General features: G+C 35.2%; 1 protein-coding gene across 5 annotated transcripts; it reads left to right on the plus strand.

The window, feature by feature from the left end:
• Positions 1-15,237: 15,237 nt before the first annotated feature.
• On the plus strand, positions 15,238-18,505 carry LOC149216508 (E3 ubiquitin-protein ligase RGLG5-like). 5 transcript variants are annotated; one of them, XM_089391213.1, is made up of 7 exons: positions 15,238-15,273; positions 15,831-16,141; positions 16,529-16,857; positions 17,437-17,521; positions 17,792-17,932; positions 18,069-18,182; positions 18,354-18,505. In XM_089391213.1, the coding sequence occupies exons 3-7, from the start codon at positions 16,651-16,653 to the stop codon at positions 18,488-18,490; spliced, it is 684 nt and encodes a 227-aa protein (XP_089247339.1). In that variant the 5' UTR covers positions 15,238-15,273; positions 15,831-16,141; positions 16,529-16,650; the 3' UTR covers positions 18,491-18,505. The 5 variants fall into 5 exon arrangements, with proteins under 5 accessions (XP_089247339.1, XP_089247341.1, XP_089247340.1 ...); XM_089391215.1 differs by having other exon boundaries at positions 15,831-15,927; XM_089391214.1 differs by lacking the exon at positions 15,238-15,273 and adding an exon at positions 15,416-15,468.
• The last annotated feature ends 2,691 nt before the right edge of the window (positions 18,506-21,196 follow it).

The following is a 21,196-nucleotide window of genomic DNA, read 5'->3' on the forward strand; positions in this document are numbered from 1 at the left end:
ATGTAATGTAAAGGAGGTTGACCCCTCGAAGAGGCTGAATTCTAAGGCGTTGATCTATCTTTTCTATCTTTTCTTGAGCTGGTTTCATAACAATGCACCCTTGTAGAATTTGAGGGTGCATTTTGAAGGATGATGGGTCCCTGTCAACATGTTGATTTTTCTACCACCTGTGCCAACAACAACATGTCATGCCCTGATTGGTGTCATGTGTCATCCATTTTTAGCGATTTTGGCCACCAGAAAGTTCCAAATAAGCATTTCATGTTTCACAGTCTTAGAATGTCATGTGTCCATTTGTTATGTCATGCTAATGTCATCCCACATCTATAAGTTGGTTACATCATCTTCTACCATCGTTGCCACCTATGCATCCACTTGTCTTTTTCATCTAATTAGAATGCCCCATGTGGCATTGTGTCATTCCACCAATAAAGAGGAGAGGGGGTCCAAGGCCTTTGTTCTTCCATGAATTTCTTTATTTATAAATTTTAAGGTCCAAACAACAATTTTCTTCTCAGCATTTAACATGGATTTTCCTTTCCCCTAATTCATCTCCTCAAAACTTTTCATATGAGACCCCTTTTAAAATCCTAGGGAAAAACTTATAGGGTGATGTGCCCCATTGTGTCCCCTAGCATGAACCCTCCTTCTTTTCTATTGGTTCTCCACTCTACTCCTGAGCCAAGTCACCATGAAATCCCGTATCCCCAGGACTTTGGTCCTGTACTCCTTCAGAAACTCCTAGGGATAACCTTCCAAGGTTACTTGTCCCTTGTGGGACCATGCACTTTCCCTCTTAAGCTTGTGACTTTTCCATCTTCACACCTGCACCAACTCATCTAGCCACCTCACCCCATGACTATTTCCTTATCTTTTAACCTACGTTACCATTGAAACTCATGGGGAAGAAATTCCATGGTGACATATCCCAGACGGGACCCACACAATATACCACTTGACCTTGAGATTTTGTTGGTCCTCCATGCCATCGTGGATACACTTTCCACCTATATGTTGATCATATTGTGGGACCCATGGTCAAGTCACCAAGTTTTCCTTTTGGCCTGGTAACCTTGACCGGCCATATCTTTTGATCCTCGAGGCCTTTTTTGGATTTCAACATACTGTTGGAATTTTATTTCCAAACGTTCTCTAGCTATGTCATTTTCAGGATCATCTCATCTAATCTCTTAAGGAAAAAATACCTTCAAATCCTAGAATGCCCACCACCATAGTTATAATATTTTATAGATTTTTTACTTATCCTTTTACTATGATGGTTCTCTATCAAGGACTGAAACAACCATAGGAATCCACCTGAACTTGACAAATCATGCATCTACAGTCCTTTCCCATTTGAAATAAATTCCAACATTATGCTCAAAAATCTCCCCCCTTTTGCACTGATGGAAATAGTTCTAAACCTTGTTGTAACAACTTCCCTTAAAACCAAGCAGGGTTTTCTCCATCTCTACACTCCCTTTTCCATCAATAATTATTCTGCTTAGAAACTTATTCTACCCGTTTGACATCAATGAAAGAAATCCCCCCCTAAAAATTTGCAACTTACCCTTTAATTGAACCAACAAGATGAGTAGCTGTAAAAAAATCAAAAAAATTGAGTCATTTAAATGTAGGAGAGATAACTCTTATTTGTTGCCTGAGATATGTCAAAGGGTTCTCATACTAGAGGCTTTTTGAATATATCTGCAAGTTGGTCACTAGTGGACACATATTCAAGTCAAACAACATTAGCAACAACCTGTTCTCTTAGAAAATGAAAGTTAATGGGAATATTCTAGGTCTTAGAAGGCATGACAAGACTTTTGGAGATGTGGATAGCACTATTGTTGTCACACGTGATTGAAATTGAATCATTCAGATCTACCTTGATGTCATTTAAGGTCTACTTCATCTAAAGAATTTGTACACGGTAGGTGGTTGTAGCAATGTATCTTCATAAGTAGATAATGACATTGAGACATGTTTTTTATTGACCCAAGGCACAAGACAATCTCCCAAAAAAAATGCTACTCTAGAGGTGCTTTTCCTTTCATAAAGAATTACAGAATTTTGAGGTCTAGAATGGGCCTCATAAGAAATATTATAAAATAATTATAATGGACACAATAAAATAAGATTAGATTACATCATCAAATTTTAGGGGGAAAAAAGAAAAAACTACTTATTCAACTCGTATTTTCAACATATGTCCCTATGGTTTACTCAAATTTCAAGTACGAACACTCACTGGATACAGAATTTAATTCATCATCCAAGGATTACCCATGTTGCATACTTTCGATGGACCCACTACCAAAAAATGAGAAATACTTGAAAAAATGTGATTGCAATGACATCTATTTTTCATGTTTTATGTAGCAGGGTCCATCAAAAGTATGCAACATCGGTAATACTTGGATGAGGAATTAAGTTCCACATCCAATGAGTGCTCCCACGCGAAATTTGAGTAAAACTGTAAGGAGATAAATTGAAAATATGAATTGAAAAAAGTAGTTTTTTTTTTTTTTTTTTTTTTTTACTTTTACTTTTTTTACTCCAAAAATGGTGAATCAACCCCCATGTTTGAGATCATCATCTTGAATCCTATTGGTTCTTATAAATTTTATTTTGGTTGTGCATTTTTGTTATGAGGCCCTTTTTGACCTCAAACTTTCTATAATGGTTGATAGCTTAATCAACAATAGTATAAGCTTTTTATTTAAAGTATTTACCTCTAGCATACCATAGTCCAAAATATGTTGTGCTTTGCAAGTATTTGAAAATCCTTTTTACAACATTGACATGCATTTCTCTAGGGCAGGGTTGAAATCTGGCCACCAAGACCACTTCTTGCATGATGTCTGTTATTGAACCAATGAGGTACAACAAGCTTCCAATAATTTATCTATAGTTTGTCTGATTTACAAGAGGAGTTTCATCCTCTTTACATAATTTACATCCAATAATCATTGGGGTACTAATTTCTTTGCATTCTTCCATACCAAATTTCATCAATGACTCTCTCAAATACTTGAATTGAGAGATGAAGATGTCATTTTTAGATTGACAAATTTGCAGGCCTAGGAATAAGGATAATTCACCTATCATAGACATCGTGAATTATTTCTGCATTGACTCAATAAACTGGTGTTCCATATATTTCAAATCACTTCCAAAGATAATATCATCTACATAAACAACAACAATCAACAAATGACCATCTTCAAATTTGATAGGTAAATTGTTATATGAAGTCCATATTTTGAAACCTTATTGCTTAAGGTATTTTTCCAATTTGGCATACTGATATCTAGGGGATTTTTTTAGCCCATACAGAGCCTTTTTCAGTTTGTAAACATAATCTTCATTCTATGAGAGCATGAACCCTTTTGGCTATTCTATATATACTTCCTCTTCTAGATCTCCATTGAGAAAGGCTAGTTTCACATCCATTTGACATACTTTGACGTTCTTATCACTGGAAAAAACAAGAAAAATTTTTATGGCTTCCAATATTACTACAAGTTCAAAGGTCTCTTCAAAATAGATCCCTTATATATGAGCATACGCTTTGAAAAATAATCTTTCTTTGTTTCTGATCACTTGTCATTCCTCATTTAGCTTATTCTTAAGTACCCATACGGTGCCTATAAATTTTTTGTCTTTGGGTCTAGGGACAAGTTCCCAAGTGTCATTATTCTCAATTTGATCCAATTATTCATTCATTTCCTTCACCCAAAACTTGTATTCACTTGGATGACTAAGACTTTTGGGCTCGATTTGTGGAAGCAGAGCAAGATTTGTGCAGCTTGGAATGCCAAGAAATGTTCTCCTAGTTTGAACACTAAGTCTATGATCACCTATAATTTTACTTTCTACGTGTTTTTTATGCACATATATGAAGGAGTTTTGTGCCTTTATTTTTCATCTTCTTCATCGTCTTCTTTTGCTTCTGCTTCTTCTTGATCCAATAATTTGGAGGCTAATTTTTCTTCTGCACTTAAGTTATCTTTTTCTATAGATGTCTCTAAACATGGAATTATTTCATCCACTACAACATCAATGAAATATTCAACTCTTTTTTTCCTATTATTGAAGCACTTGTAGCTTTTACTCTTGGTTGAGTATCCGAGAAACATACCCACATTAGCTTGAGAGATGAATTTTCCAAGATCCTTATCATTTCTCTTGACATAAAATTTTCTCATGAATACCTTGAAGTGTTGCACTGATGTTGGTCTCCTTTTAAATAATTCATAAGGAGTATTATCATTGTTAGGTGTAACTTGTGTCCCTTTTTCTAGATATATAGATGCTTGTGTTGCTTCTCCCTAGAAGGTGTTTGGTGTTAAGACATGTAAAGGGCTACACTTAGGATGATTTCTCTTCATCTTGATAACTGCTTGTGATGTATTTTTACTTTTTTTTTCTAGATTATTAGTCTCTTCTCTTATTATTATGTTTTTATTAACATCAAACAACTACCAAAAAAAAGAAGATCAACAATACACAAGAACATAGGATGTAGGTAGCAAGATATGGCCAAAATCTCTCCACTTCAGAGGAAAACCCACAAATCTCTTCTCTTCTTATAGATTCTTCAAATGATGAATTCCAATACTTCTATACCAAGACAACTACCCTTCCAAGACCAATTCAAACCTTCCAAGTGATGTGCTTATTTGATCCAAGACAAGCCCAGTAAAATACCTTCCAACTGCCCAATTTTGACCCCTAGTTACATAATTTCGGCCTCCACTCGAGGGCTAAAATTTTAGGCCTCTGCAACAATTATTTCTACCACACGTGTGAGAAATTTAAGTGCTTCCAAGGCTTCCTTTGACCTTAGCGTGGGTTCCTTCTCCTTTTAGGGCTTGTTGGTGACCTAAGAGTCCCTTCTTCGATCTTCTTTCTGCAACTTTCACAACTTCTACCTGCGGCTAGAAACCCTACCCTTCCCTTCGCACATGAGAGAGAGAGAGAGAGAAATAACCCAGAAAATTTGTACTTTATCGTTCTATCCTTCTTCGCTTGTCTTTATTCTGCTTCTCTTTCACTTGGATGATGACAAGTGAGTGGGTTTGCATAAGAGGTCAAGTTCCCTCCTATATATAGGCTTCCAAAGAGGACACCATGCCCTAATGAGGCTAAATTCTTAGTTGTTAGGCCAACTTGGTCTTGGAGGGGATTTTAACACTTTTAAGTACAAAAATATTTCTTTTGACATGATACAATGTGCCCAATGGTCTCTTATTCATATTAAAATGACTCTATTGACTTCTTGACACTAGTACAAACCATAGAAGCATTCAATGGGTGCTTGACCTCTAATAAAAGGACCTTGAGCATGAAACCCATGCTACAAAAAAATTAAAATAATAAATTTTCTTTCTTTCTTTTTACTATATACAAGAAACAAGTGTACATTTCACAATTATGAAGACCAAACCTAGTTACACATTTCAACATGTGGAACCTCCCCTTCATCCATCATTACTCTAGCCATCTCTTGAATTGTTTTCTTCTTTCTCTCTACTACTCCATTCTGTCGTGGTGTTATGGATATTGAGTATTGCCTCCTTATGCCATGGTCTTCACATAATTATTCAAACTCTCTTGGGGTGAAATCTCCTCCTCTATCTGATATTAAGCATTTAATGTTTATATCTTTCTCATTTTCAAATTGAAATTTAAATATCTTAAACTTGTTCATAGATTCTGATTTTTCTTTCAACAACATTATCCAAGTGCCCCCGGTAAAATCATAAATAAATAAAATAAAATATATTTCTCCTCTTTGCCTATTTTTTCTTGTAGGACCATAGATGCCAATGTAAACTAGCTCCAAAAGTTCAGAGTTTGATGGTTCCTATGTCTTGAATTGAGTCCTTTTCTGCTTTCCAAACTGACATGACTTGCTCATTGAGATATCAAGCTTTGACAGTCTTGACAATCCTCTAACTTCTTTTATTTTGTTGATCTTCATTAGCCTATAAAGATTTATGGCCGAGTCTTCTATACCACATCCAAGTTTGATTTATCTCTATGGTAGCATATTACTCTTGCAAAATTTTCTTAATGTAAGCCAAATGTGTGATAATGGCTACAATGTGACCTTCTGATCCGAAGACTATGAGATCCAAAAAGCATAGAATGGGAAGCTTGTGGGAAAGGCAATCATAACTCACAAAAATGTGTCTATGTTTGATGAGTTTTGATTGCCTTTCCCACAAGCTTCCCATTCTTTGTTTTTCGGATCTCATAGTATTTGGATAAAAAAGGAACATTGTAGCCATTATCACACATTTGACTTACACTAAGAAAATTGTGCTTGAGGAATTCCACATACAACACATTTTGGGCTATGGTATTCTCATCAAGATTGACTATGCCCTTCCCTTTAATTTTTGTTGCAGCATTATTTCCAAAAGTGACATTATTCCCTTTATATTTTTCTTTTAGAAACAAGAATTTACTCTTGTCCCCAGTCATCTATTTAGAGCAGCCACTATCCACATACCATTTATTTTCTTAATCATGTGTAAATAGAGCAAGTCCACATTCCTTGTTTTTCTCATTTTTTTCTTGCAACTCCTCTTGTACCTAGTGAGTTATGGTTGCTCAATGTACTATGGTTTGGAAGGGCAATCAAACCTAGTTTTTCACTCACTTCCCTTGTGACCAAAATTATTACACTTTAAGCATTCCATTTCATCCATCAGGGGAGAGAAAGGATTCCTATTCTTGGGAATGAGTTATGAGTTCTATAATTTTGATAATTTATATATATATGAAATTTTCATCTCTTTCAACTTCAACAATCTTGCAATTAATGGCTTTATTTTGAAAGATATGGAATTTATAGTATAACCATAGAACAACTTTGGGTACCTCATATTTAAAAATTGACGAACTTGAGCAGATTTCTTGTACCTTTGTTGTCTTGTTGACTAATTTACATCTCTCTGTGGAGGAGTATTTGAGAAGTTAGCATTCTTGTTCCGATGTTGAGTACTTCTTTGACTTGCTTTTGATTTATTTTCATTGACTCTGCCTTGTAATGCTTTTACAAATCTTTGGGGGCCTACATATCCTGTAGACTTGAAACTTGTATTTCCTTTAGAATATTTTTGTGATTCAGAGTATCCTAAACCTATCTGGTTCTCTAAAGACCTTTGAATCCTCAAAATATGATTTAACTTCTATGTCCCTTTAGCAAGTTTTCTATAGAAATCCTTCTTAGTTTTGGACTTCTCAAGGTTTATTCTCAAAAATTTGATTTCTACTTCTAAGTTGTGACAATTCTCTTCCCATTGAAGGATCAAGTCATTTAGAACCCATTCCTTTATTTTTTCTTCCTTCAACTTGAATTTAGGGACATAATTTCTCTTTTACTCTTTCTGAAATCATCTCGTCCTATTTCTTAATCATCTCTTATTTCAAGAGTCTATTCTCATCCTCTGGTTTTTCACATCTTTTATTTTCCCTCTAACTGAAGTTCTAAGTTGTCTTTGCTTTTAATGGATTTTACAAGTTTTTCTCCTTCATAAAAAAACTCCTCGTTATCAGATTTGTACATACCTTCTTCAACTTGAAACAAATGCTCTTTTAGTTGCTTTTTATTCTTTCTAGACTTCTTTAACTCATCAAGAGCACTAATGATCTTCCCTTCGAGATCCACTACTCCTTCCTCAAGGTCTGAGTCATCCCACAGGGGATTCACTGGGGGAGAAATATCATACCACACAGGTTCATATTGGGGGATATATATTGATGTAAAAATGATGTAATATATTAGGGGATATATATTGTTGTAAAAATGACATAATATATTGGGGGATATATAGGGGGTAAAGGGTTTTTATATAGGTAGGTATAAAAGAAATAAAGGGGTATAAAAAATATTAATGAAAAAAGGATACCTACAATATTTCCTGAAAAATAGGGGTTTCTTAAATTGGTAATTTGTATTGGTTACATATTGGTACAGGGTTAAATTATGTGATTTTTAGAGATATTTTCCAATATGTAGTCAAATTAAGGTTATTATTTAATATGACGTGGACACACGTGATATGTCAGAGTTTCATTGAGTGAATCCCCCGTGAGTCATCCTTGGATTTAGAGTCATCTTCAAATTCCATAAGTAATCATTAATTAACCTCACCTTTTGAATAATCTTCATTGTTTTCTTCTGATGTAGATCTACCCTATTCAGAATAGAGCCCCTTCTTCTTGAATGATTTCTTCTTATGATATTTTCAAGATTTGTCTTTGGGATTTTGATCTTTTTCTAGCTTTTCTTTATAAGGAAACTTGGAGAAAAATATCCAAATCTTCCACAATAAAATCATTTGAAGGGTATCTTTCCCTCAGACTTACCTAAACCACATTTTAATTTGCAGGAAAAATGAGCCAACTCTTCATCAAATTCACAACTAGAACATTCTTGGTGGTATTTTCACTCTTTTGTCTTCTTAGACACTTTGAATGTTTCCTCCATTGGTTCATTCTTCTCTTTTCTTAATCCCATCTCATAAGTTGTGAGGGTTCCATGTAGTTGGTCCATTGTGAGATTCTTCAAGTCTATCATCTCCTCAATGGATGAGATTTTGGCATTGAATCTCATAGGTAAATATCTCAAAACCTTTTAAACAACTACTTCCTCTTTGAGATCTTCACCAAGTCCTATGATCATGTTTGTTACTTCATCAACTCTAAGAAAATATTCTACTATGCTTTCTTCTTCATTCATCCTTAAGCCCTTGAATCTCATTATGAAGGTTTGAAAATTGGCTTGCTTGACTTTATCATCTCCTTCATGACTCTTATTAATTTTGTCTCACACTTCCTTGGCTGACTTATAGTGCATTACCTTTACTAGTTCAGATTGACTAAGACCAAAGAGAATGCCATTCTTGGTTCATTAGATAGTCTTACCATATGCATCTTAAACGGGGTTGCTAGGATAACATGATAAACTATTATAGATCTCAAAATATTTACCCCTAGGGACATGAGATAGGCCTCTGTCCCAAATTAAAAAACATAGTTTGTCCCATCAAAGACTAGTATCCTACTTAAGTAAGCATCATAATTATCTTGTCTATACATGATTCCTTATAGATCTACATTCTAGTGGCTAAATTGTTCCTGAAGGAACCGGGCTCTGATACCAATTGTTGGAATGAAATTGCTGAGAGGGGGATGAATTAGTAATTAATTCCAATTTTAACTTTTAATCACAATTCTTATTTTCTATTTTAACTTTGAAATCACTCATGTTAACCTTCACAGCTAAATACATAAGCAACAATGTAAACCATTCACATCAACACACAAAAAACATGAATAACATACACACATGGACACATATATTTAATGTGGAAACCCAAAAGGGAAAAAACACCAATTTGTTTGTTATTATGATGTAATATGAGTTCCTACTCAACTACATCAATTTGTTTGTGAGAACCCACTCATAGGAGGCCCCAACCCCCTTCATATTAGCAAGTGGAAACTTTCCAAAATGGTCCAACCTCTTATAAATGTAGGTCATAACCTACTTCAACCAATTGCCTTATCTATAATACAATTTTTAGACTAAGAACATTGCCCTACTTCTATTACAAAAAGGCATAAAGAACCTGATATACTATCTTATACAACTCCTTCCTCTCTGCTCTACTTCACTCAACTTCAGTCTTCTTTGCACCTTCCTCATCTGCGCACACACTCTTCTCTACTTCTACTTCAACACAACACATCCAAGTGTACACCATACAAGAAACTCTTTCCTTTAGCTAAATCACATAGTTTGAGAACATACATTAATTACATCAGAGCATACATTCGAGAAACAATGCAACATGATATCAGAGGACATAATTACAAAAGATGGCTCTATTTCACCATCACCTGTACAACAAGATGAGGTGGTTGATGTTATAACAATGAAAACCACCGACTTCATTAACTCTGATCAACACATTCAATCATTGCCATGTTGTTGGCCTTAATTCCTTTGTGTGAGTGACTAAGTTCCATGACCTTCTTGTTGCTCTGTAACAAATCTTTGAGACAATTATGACATTTACAGGTTTTGGTAGAGTTTTTCCAACTCTAATGCACCTTCGAAAATGGCATAACTACTGGTTATACCACATGGGCTAAAATAGTTAATGACCAATTCAAACTTCATATGCCCACAAGGTTAATCCCTCAATGCCTTTCATCACATAGCCCAAAGGCCATTTTGTACTCCCCATAGTCCCCTTTATTGAAATACGTTTGAAATCTTGTGGTCACTTAACACACAAAAACCTTGTAAAACTAGTCCGTGGGCGCATGTTTGGCTAATTGATGAAACCATCAAATGTTGGAAATTTCTCTGTCCCTCATATTCATTACCCTAGTGATTCCCAATGATGCACCTTTTAAAACCTCTTGGGTAAGATCTCCAGGGATACATGTTTTGGTGGGTCCCCATTTTTCCACTCTTACACCATTCTATAACCTTCCGGGAATATGTGGCTTTGCCACCTTGTAACTAGGCCCTACCTTGTTCTCGCCACCATGTCCCAATGCCTAGTCACTCCACTGCGTCACAATGAAAACTCCTAGGGAGTAACCTCTAGGGTGAGGTGACCTAATGGGACATCGACAACAAATATGAGCCAATTGAATAACAATGAGGATTCAATGTTACGCCATCTCATGCATATCTCCCATGTCATCCTGTCCGACTGCCTCATCACTCTGTGATTTTTGAATATAGATGCAAAAAAATCTCTAGGGAATAAATTCCAAGATCGCATGTCATGTGGGACCAAATGCCAACCACTTACACATCGCTTACTAATTTGTTATTCCAACTAGATGCCACCTCTTCTGCCACAGTATCTTGGAGCTATCTCCCTAGATATTTCTTCCTATGCACCCTCGCAGACTTCCAGGGTGAATCTTTAGAAATGATGTATCCCTACCATCATGCTAACATGTTTGCTACCTATGCCAACTACCATGTGTTATGCCATGGGTGGTTCCATGTGTCATTCATTTTTGACCCACTTCGCCACCTGAAAGTACCAAATCTACATGTCATGTGTCGCTATCCTAGACTACCACATGTCCATGTCTTACATCATGTTGATGCAATATTGAACCTATAAATTTCTTACATCATCTACCACCATCTCTACCACCTATGCATCCACTTGTCTCTGTCACCCAATTAGAATGCACCATGTTTCCTTGTGTCATGTCACCAATATGGAGGAGAGGGGGTATGAGGCCTTTGATTTTCCATGAATTTATTTATTTATAAAATTTAAGGCCGGAATAGAAATTTGCTTCTCATCATTTAACAGGTACCTTCCTGTCCCTCAGATCCATCTCCTTAGAACTTTTCACATCATACCCCTTTGAAACTCTTAGGAAAACATTTAGGGGTGGCGTGTCTCATGGGGTCCCTTGCATGAACCTTCCTTATTTTCTATTGGTTCTCCACTTTTCTCCCGCACTAGCTAACCTCGGAATCCCTGATCCCTGGGACTTTGGTGCTAGACTCCTTCGTAAGTTCCCAAGGAAAACCTTCTAGCGTTATGTGTCCCCTGGGGGAACATGCACTTTCCCTCTTGAGCTTTTCATTGGTCCATCTATGCTCCTATGCCAACTCATCTTGTCACCTCACCTTGGGACTATTTCCTCAAATGCTTCAACCTACGATACCATTGAAACTCATGAGGAAGAAATTCCAAGGTGACATTTCTCGGACGAGATCCACCTGCTATACCTCCTGAGCTTCTATTGGTCCTCCTTCATGCCATCATGGCTGCATTTTCCACCTATTTGTTGACCATGTTGTGGGGCCCATGGCCAGGTCATCAAGTTTGAATTTTGACCTAGTAACTTTGACTATCCATATATTTTGATCTTGGAGGAATTTTTTGGACTTCAACACACCATTAGAAAGCTCCTTTTGAGCACTTTCCAACTATGACAGTTCTAAGAACATCCGAGTTGATATCCGAAGGAAGAAATTCCTTCACATCCTAGGACTCCCAACCACCATAGTTATAATATTTATAGCTTCTTTACTTATCTTGTTACTATGTTGGTTCTTTATCAAGGATTGCAACAACCATAAGACTCCCCCTGAACTTGACACACCATGCATATGCCATCCTTGCCCATTTGACATCAATGCCAACATTATGATCAACAATTTTTGGAGGCATCATTGGGTGAGGATACTCGAACGATGAAGGTTTTCCATCAAATATAAATTCAAACTTTGGGGTCTTCAAGTCATAGTTAAGCCCAATAATAGAAGTTGGGATGAAAGACAAACTCAAAAACTAGATAAAAGGATACTAATACTAAAACCATGTGAATATTGTCATTTCAATAATAGTTACCATTCTATCACAATTGGACCTAGCAAGTACTTTAATAGTTGCATTCTTTCTAGATGCATTTAAGATACTAGAAGCCAAAATTGCATCCATAGCCATAACCATATTCGTTGATATTAGAGTTCCTTGGCGAACATAAACAACTACATATGATGTGATAGGCTATAATAGCGAAATGGCTTCACTCAATCCTGCTCCAACACTACTCTCCTTGAATAGGTAGTGGACACTGAGATTCAAGAAATTTGATCTACTATAAGACACCTTTTGAATCTCTAGTGGCGACTTGTGTTAAGTTCAGAAACAAAAGGCATATTTGGGGTTCCTTGCCCAGAGCGAATAAGAAGTCCAACTATAGTGAAACCCTTGAGAGTAGACACATCCCTAAGCATAGAGAACGAAATCCTCTTAGGATTTTCATCCCTAACCAATGCTAATACTATAGTGAAGTCTCCCTCCTTAATGGAAAATTGAGGAGTTATAACATACAAGTACTTGGTCCTCACAGCTAATGGATGAGTCAAGGTTTCCTCCTAAGTGCCCAAATCGAATATGAAACCGACATCTTGGATCTCACTCGAGACCTTGTTGGGCTTTTCCATCTCTTTCTAACATAGTTTTATTCCTCTAAGTCAACAACAACATTCACTTCAAGAAAATAAGTAATAGCCAATGAGGGAAAGGAACCCTGTACTAGAGGGGCCAACTGTTCTTGACAACCCATTGAAGAAACTTCCTCACTCTGAGCACAACAAAAGCTTTGTAAAATCAAACCCAAATTAGAAAGACTTGGTGTTCCAGACACAACCTTTTTATCTTCAAAAGCCATAAAAGGTTCCTAACTAATATTAGAGTCAAGGAATAACTTATTTTTTTAACCCTTACCCAGAGTAGCTGAGTAGTTGGGTTTTAAATAGCCTAGCTAACGATAATGCAAACATCAAAATGAGACTTTCCATAAATCCAAGAGTTGGCATAACAATTTATCACCTTGAGAAATCTCTATCTCTGTAGGGATTCCTAGGGACACATCCATTTCTACTAGGATCCATAAAATCCTTTTATTGAATGCAACCAAAGCCAAATCATCAAAACATACGAATCTGTCGAAGTTGTTGGCCACTTTTTCAACAATCTATCGATTCTTGAGCTCTAGAGGAAAACTTTCCAATTTAACCTTTAGATTATATGACTTGGGTTTCTCCACAAAAGGGTTAAAACCAACATGACTTCTTTGGAGCCAAACATTGCCACGACCTATCACCCAGGGCTTCTTGAGGATCAATTCAAGGTCCTTTTCTTCCATGAAGTGAAATTGAAGCCAGTTGTTCATGAGCATATATATGTTGAGTGCATAATTGAGTGGTGGTTTCCAAGTTTGGGACAACCAGTTTAGAATCTACTCCTTATTGGGGATGACAAAATTGAATTTTCCCACCAACACACTTTTCTGTAGAATGGTCACCCGACCCATGTCTATGTCACATCCCATAGTAAGGGTCGGCTTCTCAACACAGGCTCTAAAAACTTTGGAAAATCTTTTACCCCTCACCGCTTCCTCTAGAAAATTCACTTTGGACCAATGCAACTCGACTTTCTAGTACTATCCAACACTCTTAGGCTTGTATGCTCAACCCTCCTAAACACATATCGTGAGCATGCCAAAAGTTCCCCACTTCTCATTCTTGGCACCACTAGGGTTTTGTGGAACCTTCTCACTCTCAAAGGTCAAGACTAGAGTTTACAAAGAAAAGTGATTCAAAAGATAGAACATAACCCTTGGTTCATCACTAGCATGAGAAATACCCTAGTTACTCAGAATAGACACCACCTTCTAATCGTTTGCCACAGTGTTAAATGACAAATATATCTTATTCACTTGAAATAAAAAATCCACCTCATGTTTAAAAACTCCCTACCCTCTTTCCTCACCCAAACCTTCACACAGATCCACAACCTCCGTCCATAGTTGTAAAAAAACAAAGCTCAAACTCGAGCAATCGGATTGCCTTCCAAACCAACCACCCTTGTCACGAAAATTTCCTAAATACTTAATTAAGCATAAGCCATTGTGAGCTATTATTTATTAGAGAATAATATCTTCATCCTTATTAGTCCCTGCCCTGACTATAGCGTTCGATCGAACGTTTGACCGCCTATTAATCCATCCGTTGACCGTTTTTTTTTATGTTTTCTTGTGTTTTAACCAAAGTTTAATCGTAGCAATTTTGTTCACTTAAATTTTATCCAAATTTTTAACCCTGAAAGCGCATTGTACCTCTTATTGCAGGCTTCACGTGGCCCGATGCAAGAAAATTGTGGCAATACTATTTTAACCAAAGTTCTGTCATTTTATATACCATGTCATTTTATATACCATTTCCAATTTGTATTTTATCCAAAGTCTGGAAAATTATGGTGACAAACATGAAACTTAGGTGCATGCAAAGTTTATTATATAGCTGCCACCTCTCACGCAGCTGGCTACCACTGTCTGCCACCGTCTGCCACCTCTCAAGTAGCTCGCTACCACATTAAGGTACCTTCCTAATTTCTGAAGGAAAGGTGATTCTGTAAGCCAAATTGATCGACACAATTTCCATTGCTTATCTCTAGTTTCCACCGTCTTCAATCAAAACTTCATGCTCGAAATGAGTTTCCTTCCTTCCCACTTTCCCTCATCTCCATTTCCAGGATCTGCCCGAGAAATTAAGTAAATGACCGCAATATTTAACTGTAACTTGGAAGAATTCTCGCTTCTGCGACTATCTTGGTCCCAGCCACTTTCTGGGTTGTTTCGATCTGTTCCGTGAGTGCACTTGGCTTTAGGAAGCTTCATATGTGCCGGCTTTAGGTAAATTTGGTTGAATAAATCAACTCTTCGACTTCAGATTGAGGAAACTTAGTTTTACACGCAAAAAAATCGCTATATTATCTTGTTATTTTAGTTGTAGAGGAAAGTTCCAGTTTACATCACAAGGAAAGGAACCGTTGATATTTAAAGGAATTGCGAAAAATTTACTGTGTTAGAGCGAGGAGTCATTCTTTTGTGAGCTTTTAAACTTTTCCGAACTGGTCTTATTCAAAATAGTGCTGATCGGACTTTCTTGTTTTCTGTTTTTAAAGTCTGAATGAAATTATATACATATGATAAAATTGTAAAGTTTGCAAAAAAAAATGTTGTTTGTGGGTCTTCCATGCCCTCCATGCCGTCAAATTTCAAGTTCATTGTAAGTTTCCTGAATTTTTCAAGATGGTAAACGTTTTCGGCGAGGGATTATTTTATGTTGTTTCCGAGCTCCTGCTGTCTTAGCCCTTTGTGAAGTGTATATCTAATGTAAATTGCATTATAGCGTGGATTCTCGATTTTGAAAGAGACTTTCTAAGGCATTGAACCGGGAATCATAACAGGAGCTTCACTGCAACTCCGCTTACTTTGTATATCAGTGGAAGGGTTTGGACGGAGAAAGTTCTCTTCCGCTGCCTTCAGAGCGTAATATTCTAGAAGGTAGGCTCTCAGAAGTTGCCTCGGTGGAATTTTCAATCTTGAGCAGGGTTCTGTGCTTCTGTTTTGAGCGGATTTGCCTTCTGTGTTTTTTTAAATATCGGAAATCCGAGGATTTGTTACAAAACATCATCCTGAACGCACGAGGCCTCTTGCATCGAGTGTTAATGGGATTTGCATGTTATCTGTAAATGTGCTGAGTTGTACTTACAACCTGGTATATATCACCGCATTTTGTTTTCCTAATTTTGTTTCTTTTTCATTGGTATGAGATCGGCGAGAAATGGTGGGATTTTCTGTTATCAATTTGTTTTTAGTAGCAAGGCCGGGTTTTGCAGCAAACTTTTGTCCTTTACTTCCGAAGCTTGATCCACTTCTTATTATATATATATATGTTTAAAAGCTACAATGTTTAGCTTGGCAAGTCTTAAAGATATTTTTTCTTCACAAGATCAAAAAGTTTCAAATAAGTTGTATTTAATTTGGTTAATGAACATGTCTAAAAACTGTTTCTCCAGGAACCGTTTTCTTTATGTTGCAATTTTAATGTCAATATTCTAATTTATTATGTTGGTAATCCTTTTATAATGTTGCCATTTTTCAGATCCAATTTCCTGGGATTCTGTTTATGTTTTCTGAGGCAAGTTTATCTTCAATTCATTAGAGTTTGTAGAGAATATTATGTGCCATACCTGCGAAACCTTGCAAAAACTCAAAATCTAGGCAATGGGAGGCAGACATTCAAAAAGTATTCGCCCGAGGCGTTACAGTTCTTCTTCGTATGGCCCTTCACCAGCATGGGATTCTTCATCCTATGGTCCTTCACCAGCAGTTCCATTGGAAACTTATGCACAACCAGCACAACCACCGACTAAACAGAAGTTGCAAAGGAGATACTCCCGAATCGCTGACAATTACAATTCACTTGATGAGGTATTCTTACTCTCCTCGGTTTTTGCATACCATATATGTTGTTAAAAATTAAGTGTTTACTACTTTGCACTTTGGTTTTTGGATGCCATACATGTTAAAAATTAAGGGTTTACTATGCATTTTCAGGATGGGTTGTTGTCATTTCTTTGTGATGGATTTGAAGTCATATGGTTTTTTCTTATTATTAATCAGACATGTGCCTTAGATTATATAACTTATTCGTTTCACCGGTTTTCATATTTCTTAAAGCTTAGTAAACATTTAAATCCAGTGGAATACTTAATTTGAATTGAAAAATAATGCTCATTGTTGAGATCATATTCAGTAGTATTAATTCAAGACAATTAAGTAATTTATTTAGGTCAACAAACAACGCAACAATTTTGGTCAAAGGTTTAGTCAGATTGTAATGCTCTAAAGAACTGGCTTTGCATGGGTTTCGATGTACCTGATTATGATATTTGAGTAATTAGCTTGTATTATCGCATGTATTTCAGTGTGAATTGGCTTGATAAGTTATGGTTATAAGCGCTATGGGGAGAATTCTCTGATTTGTTTCTATTTTTATCTTTTTTGTAGGTGACTGCAGCTCTTGCACAAGCTGGCCTCGAATCTTCCAATTTGATTGTAGGGATTGACTTCACTAAGAGAAATGAGTGGACAGGTAAGTTCTATTATCCATGATCCTGAAGTTTTTAATGTCATAATTTTCATGCAAGTTAAAATTTTAAAATAGCCAATCTGCCTCTATCTAAATGTGGCCCGCTATGTTTATTTGCTCAAGAACTATTAGTGTGTTTCTGTAGGCAGCTCATATATATTGAATACAACTTCAATCAGTTTTTTAGTTTAAGTTGATAATTCTGCAGGCTTTTTACTTTTCAATCCAAATCAAATTAAAGTCACCACTTCAACATTTTGTTATGGATTTTAGGTGCAAGGTCTTTTAATCGCCGAAGCTTGCACCACATTGGAGACACTCCAAACCCTTATGAACAAGCGATTTCGATAATTGGGAGGACCTTATCTGTATTTGATGAAGACAACTTGATCCCTTGTTTTGGTTTTGGGGATGGCAAGTTTTGATCTCTATTTCGATTGAAAATCTTGTTTGAATTTGGCTCAATTTATTTTTCTTATGCTGGTTAACATGAATTCATAACATATGCAGCAATATGGTTATTGCTAATAACGTGTTGTTTCTTTCACAGCTTTGACACATGATCAAAGTGTGTTTAGTTTCTATCCAGATGATAGGTTATGCAATGGATTTGAAGAAGCGTTGAGACGCTACAGGGAGATAGTCCCACATCTTCGACTGGCTGGTTGGTTAATGAAACTTTGACATTCCACCTGAAGATATGAAGATTAATTACCTTTAGCATTATAAGCCTTAAGCTAGGAAAGAGTGTCTGACTGGTTTACTTGATATGTGTATATGTTGCGTATGTCCTGTGTTTTCTTATACATTTCTTGTATGTTCTTTTCTTATTTAGGGCCAACATCTTTTGCCCCAATTATTGAAGCAGCAATCCGTATTGTGGAACAGAGTGGTGGGCAGTACCATGTTCTCTTGATAATTGCAGATGGACAGGTTGCAAATCTTCTCTATATGGATTGGTTATTAAAATGAATTGTTAGTTTTGATGAAGGGACTGCCTTGTCTGTTGTCTGTTTAGTCAAAATTTTTAGCATTTCTTGATTTATTTATACCACATACCTTGACAGCAATGGGTGTTATTATTGTTTTACAGGAATTGTTGTTGCATCTGTACAGTGAGCAAAGTTTTGATCCTTATTTTGAATCTTAATGAGAGTCTTCAAGTCCTCTTAGGCACAATTTTTTTTTTATGGTCATTAGTATTGTTTTGGTTCTAAACATAAACTTTTGTGAATTGTCATTATGGCCTTTGTTGTTGTGTAAAGTTTTACATTTTCATCGTTGGTTGGATCTATACAAACTAGCAATCTTCAATTCCTCTTCGGTACAAGATTTCTGCACTATTTATAATATATATATTGAGCATGGTTGTTCATGTTGTTTGTGCATTAAGTGTGGTTTTCCTTAATCATGAATCATGATCATAACCTTCCTTGATGCTGCACAGTTTGTTGTTTTTTTTATCATGACAAAAAGTAGAATCTTCAAATCCAACAGACCTGCGGATGGTTACACTTTTTAAAAAAACATTTGGTTCCATCTCTATTTCGTGGGTTAAATATTTAAATCATATGAGAGAAAGCGAGTAAGCATAAATCATATAATGTTTAAACCATAAGTTTGGCAATGCGCCTGATGAACATAATATTTATTGTATAATAATAATGTCACGACAAGCTTAAGCCTTAAAGTACGATTTTTCTTCTGCTTATACAATCGACAAATGACACCAACGACAAACAGTTAAGAAAGGTGAAACAACGGCTTGCTTGTTCTGAAACTGCTGGTTCTAGGCTTCTTTTCTACATGTCTTGATTATTCTATGTCTTGCTTATTCTAAGAGTTTGCATTGTGGTTGTGGCAGACCCCGGCAGGGACTACTGCCACGGCAGTGGCTCTCTTGTTTTTAAAAGTTTTCTTTCCAAAATTATCACAATAGGAGAAAAATTGCACGCAGGTACCTCTAGAGATAATGCTTTGTTTAATATTAAATAAAATCAACTTTATTTTTTTAATCAATGAATTACTCTCGACTTTGTTCAAGAAAACATAACTTATTAACAAGATTGCAAAGTGATGTGAACACTCACTAAACTCTTTGTTTTCTATCTTTTTAATTAAATTAAACGAGCCATATCATGGTTAAACAAAATTTCTTGCTGTAAAGAAAAGTTATATGAAAAGGCTTGATGTCTGTAATCTAGTAAATTACTTTTATGGTTTAACACAATTATTTTCTCTGCAAAGGAGATTCTATGTATAGACAAAGCTTAAGGCTATCATATTATTTGCCCATGCTCCATGTGCAAAACTCCCCCCGCCACCATTGCCACAAGAAACAGAGCGGTGCAGGTGGCTCTTGACATACGCAGGGACGCCACATAAAAGAGTAGCCAAACTCAAATTTTCAATGAATCAAATTCGTGAAAGACGACAGGGTGGTCAAAGATATTTGGTTTGGATTGGAATTTTGTGGTTTCTCTAGAACAATGGGATGTGGATAATGTGATAATTGAGCTTTGGTCTCAAATTTGTTGCCAAACAATACTTTTATACAATTGTGACTTATTTGTTAGAACCCATTTGGTTGGTATGGGTTTAGTTAAATTTGAGGGGTAGGGGTTATTGGTGGAGTATAAATGATAAAATTGTTTTATTTAATATTAAAAAAAAAATTTCTAACAATAATAATGTAAAATTAAACTGTTATTTTATTAAATTGATTTTTTAATTTATTATATTATATTTAACTTAGTTTTATTCAATTGAGTTTGTTGGTCTCACCCCAGTTCACAAATATACTTATTTAGGAGTGGGGTTATTGGTGGATTATAGATGATAAAATTGTTTTATTTAATATTAATAAATATTTTTTAATAATAATAATGAAAAATTAAGTTGTTTTTTTATTAAATTGAATTTTTAATTTATTATAATATACTGATTATAAATATATTTATTTAAGCATTTATAAAACTGGAAATCAATATAACAATATTTATAAACATGAAAATATTACAACAATATTTATCAAACCATTTTAACTTATTATATTACTAATAAAAATTTCAATATAGATAAAAAATATATTATTATTCTACCGACCACTAAAATTAACCTTAACTAATTATATTACTTAAATTATATTTTAAATATTTAAATTAATTAAAAATTTATAAACTTTGAATTATACAATTTTTTTGATTTTATATATTTATAATCAAAATTTAAACTTTAAAAATTAAATAAATTAAAGACACCCAAATCTTATAAGCCTTTTATTAATTGGACCCTTTGGAGTCTTCTTTACAAATTTGTGTATACATATTGTAAACTAAGAATTTCAAGTATTTAATAAATTATGCATTTTATTAACTTATACACAAATTTGTGTATACATATTGTAAACTAAGAATTTCTAAGTCTTTAATAAATTATTCATTTTATTAACTTATACATATTCATATATTAATATAATGATTTAATATTAGCAGTACACGTAAAAGTAGGAATTGGTCATTTTTTATTTTTTAATTAATTAATATAATATTTAGTATATAATTTTAAAAATATTTTGTTTGATTTTGGTTTAGCTTATTACGTTATTGTAAATTGAGTTGTCTTTTCTGGGATTTTGTTAGCTTAACTCATGGGGATTTTAATTTTGAATTTCATAAT

Source organism: Pinus tabuliformis, chromosome 1_1, assembly GCF_031772625.1.
Source record: "Pinus tabuliformis cultivar Carrire ecotype Pingquan chromosome 1_1, CPIR1, whole genome shotgun sequence".
Taxonomy (NCBI): Eukaryota; Viridiplantae; Streptophyta; class Pinopsida; order Pinales; family Pinaceae; genus Pinus; species Pinus tabuliformis.

What these genes read in the sequence shown, in the direction of transcription:
- LOC149216508 (XM_089391213.1), top strand. Translation starts at nt 16,651, where the DNA reads ATGGGAGGCAGACATTCAAAAAGTATTCGCCCGAGGCGTTACAGTTCT. An exon ending in ATTACAATTCACTTGATGAG is followed by an intron (nt 16,858 to 17,436) that starts GTATTCTTACTC and finishes TCTTTTTTGTAG; the next exon opens with GTGACTGCAGCTCTTGCACA. An exon ending in TAAGAGAAATGAGTGGACAG is followed by an intron (nt 17,522 to 17,791) that starts GTAAGTTCTATT and finishes TATGGATTTTAG; the next exon opens with GTGCAAGGTCTTTTAATCGC.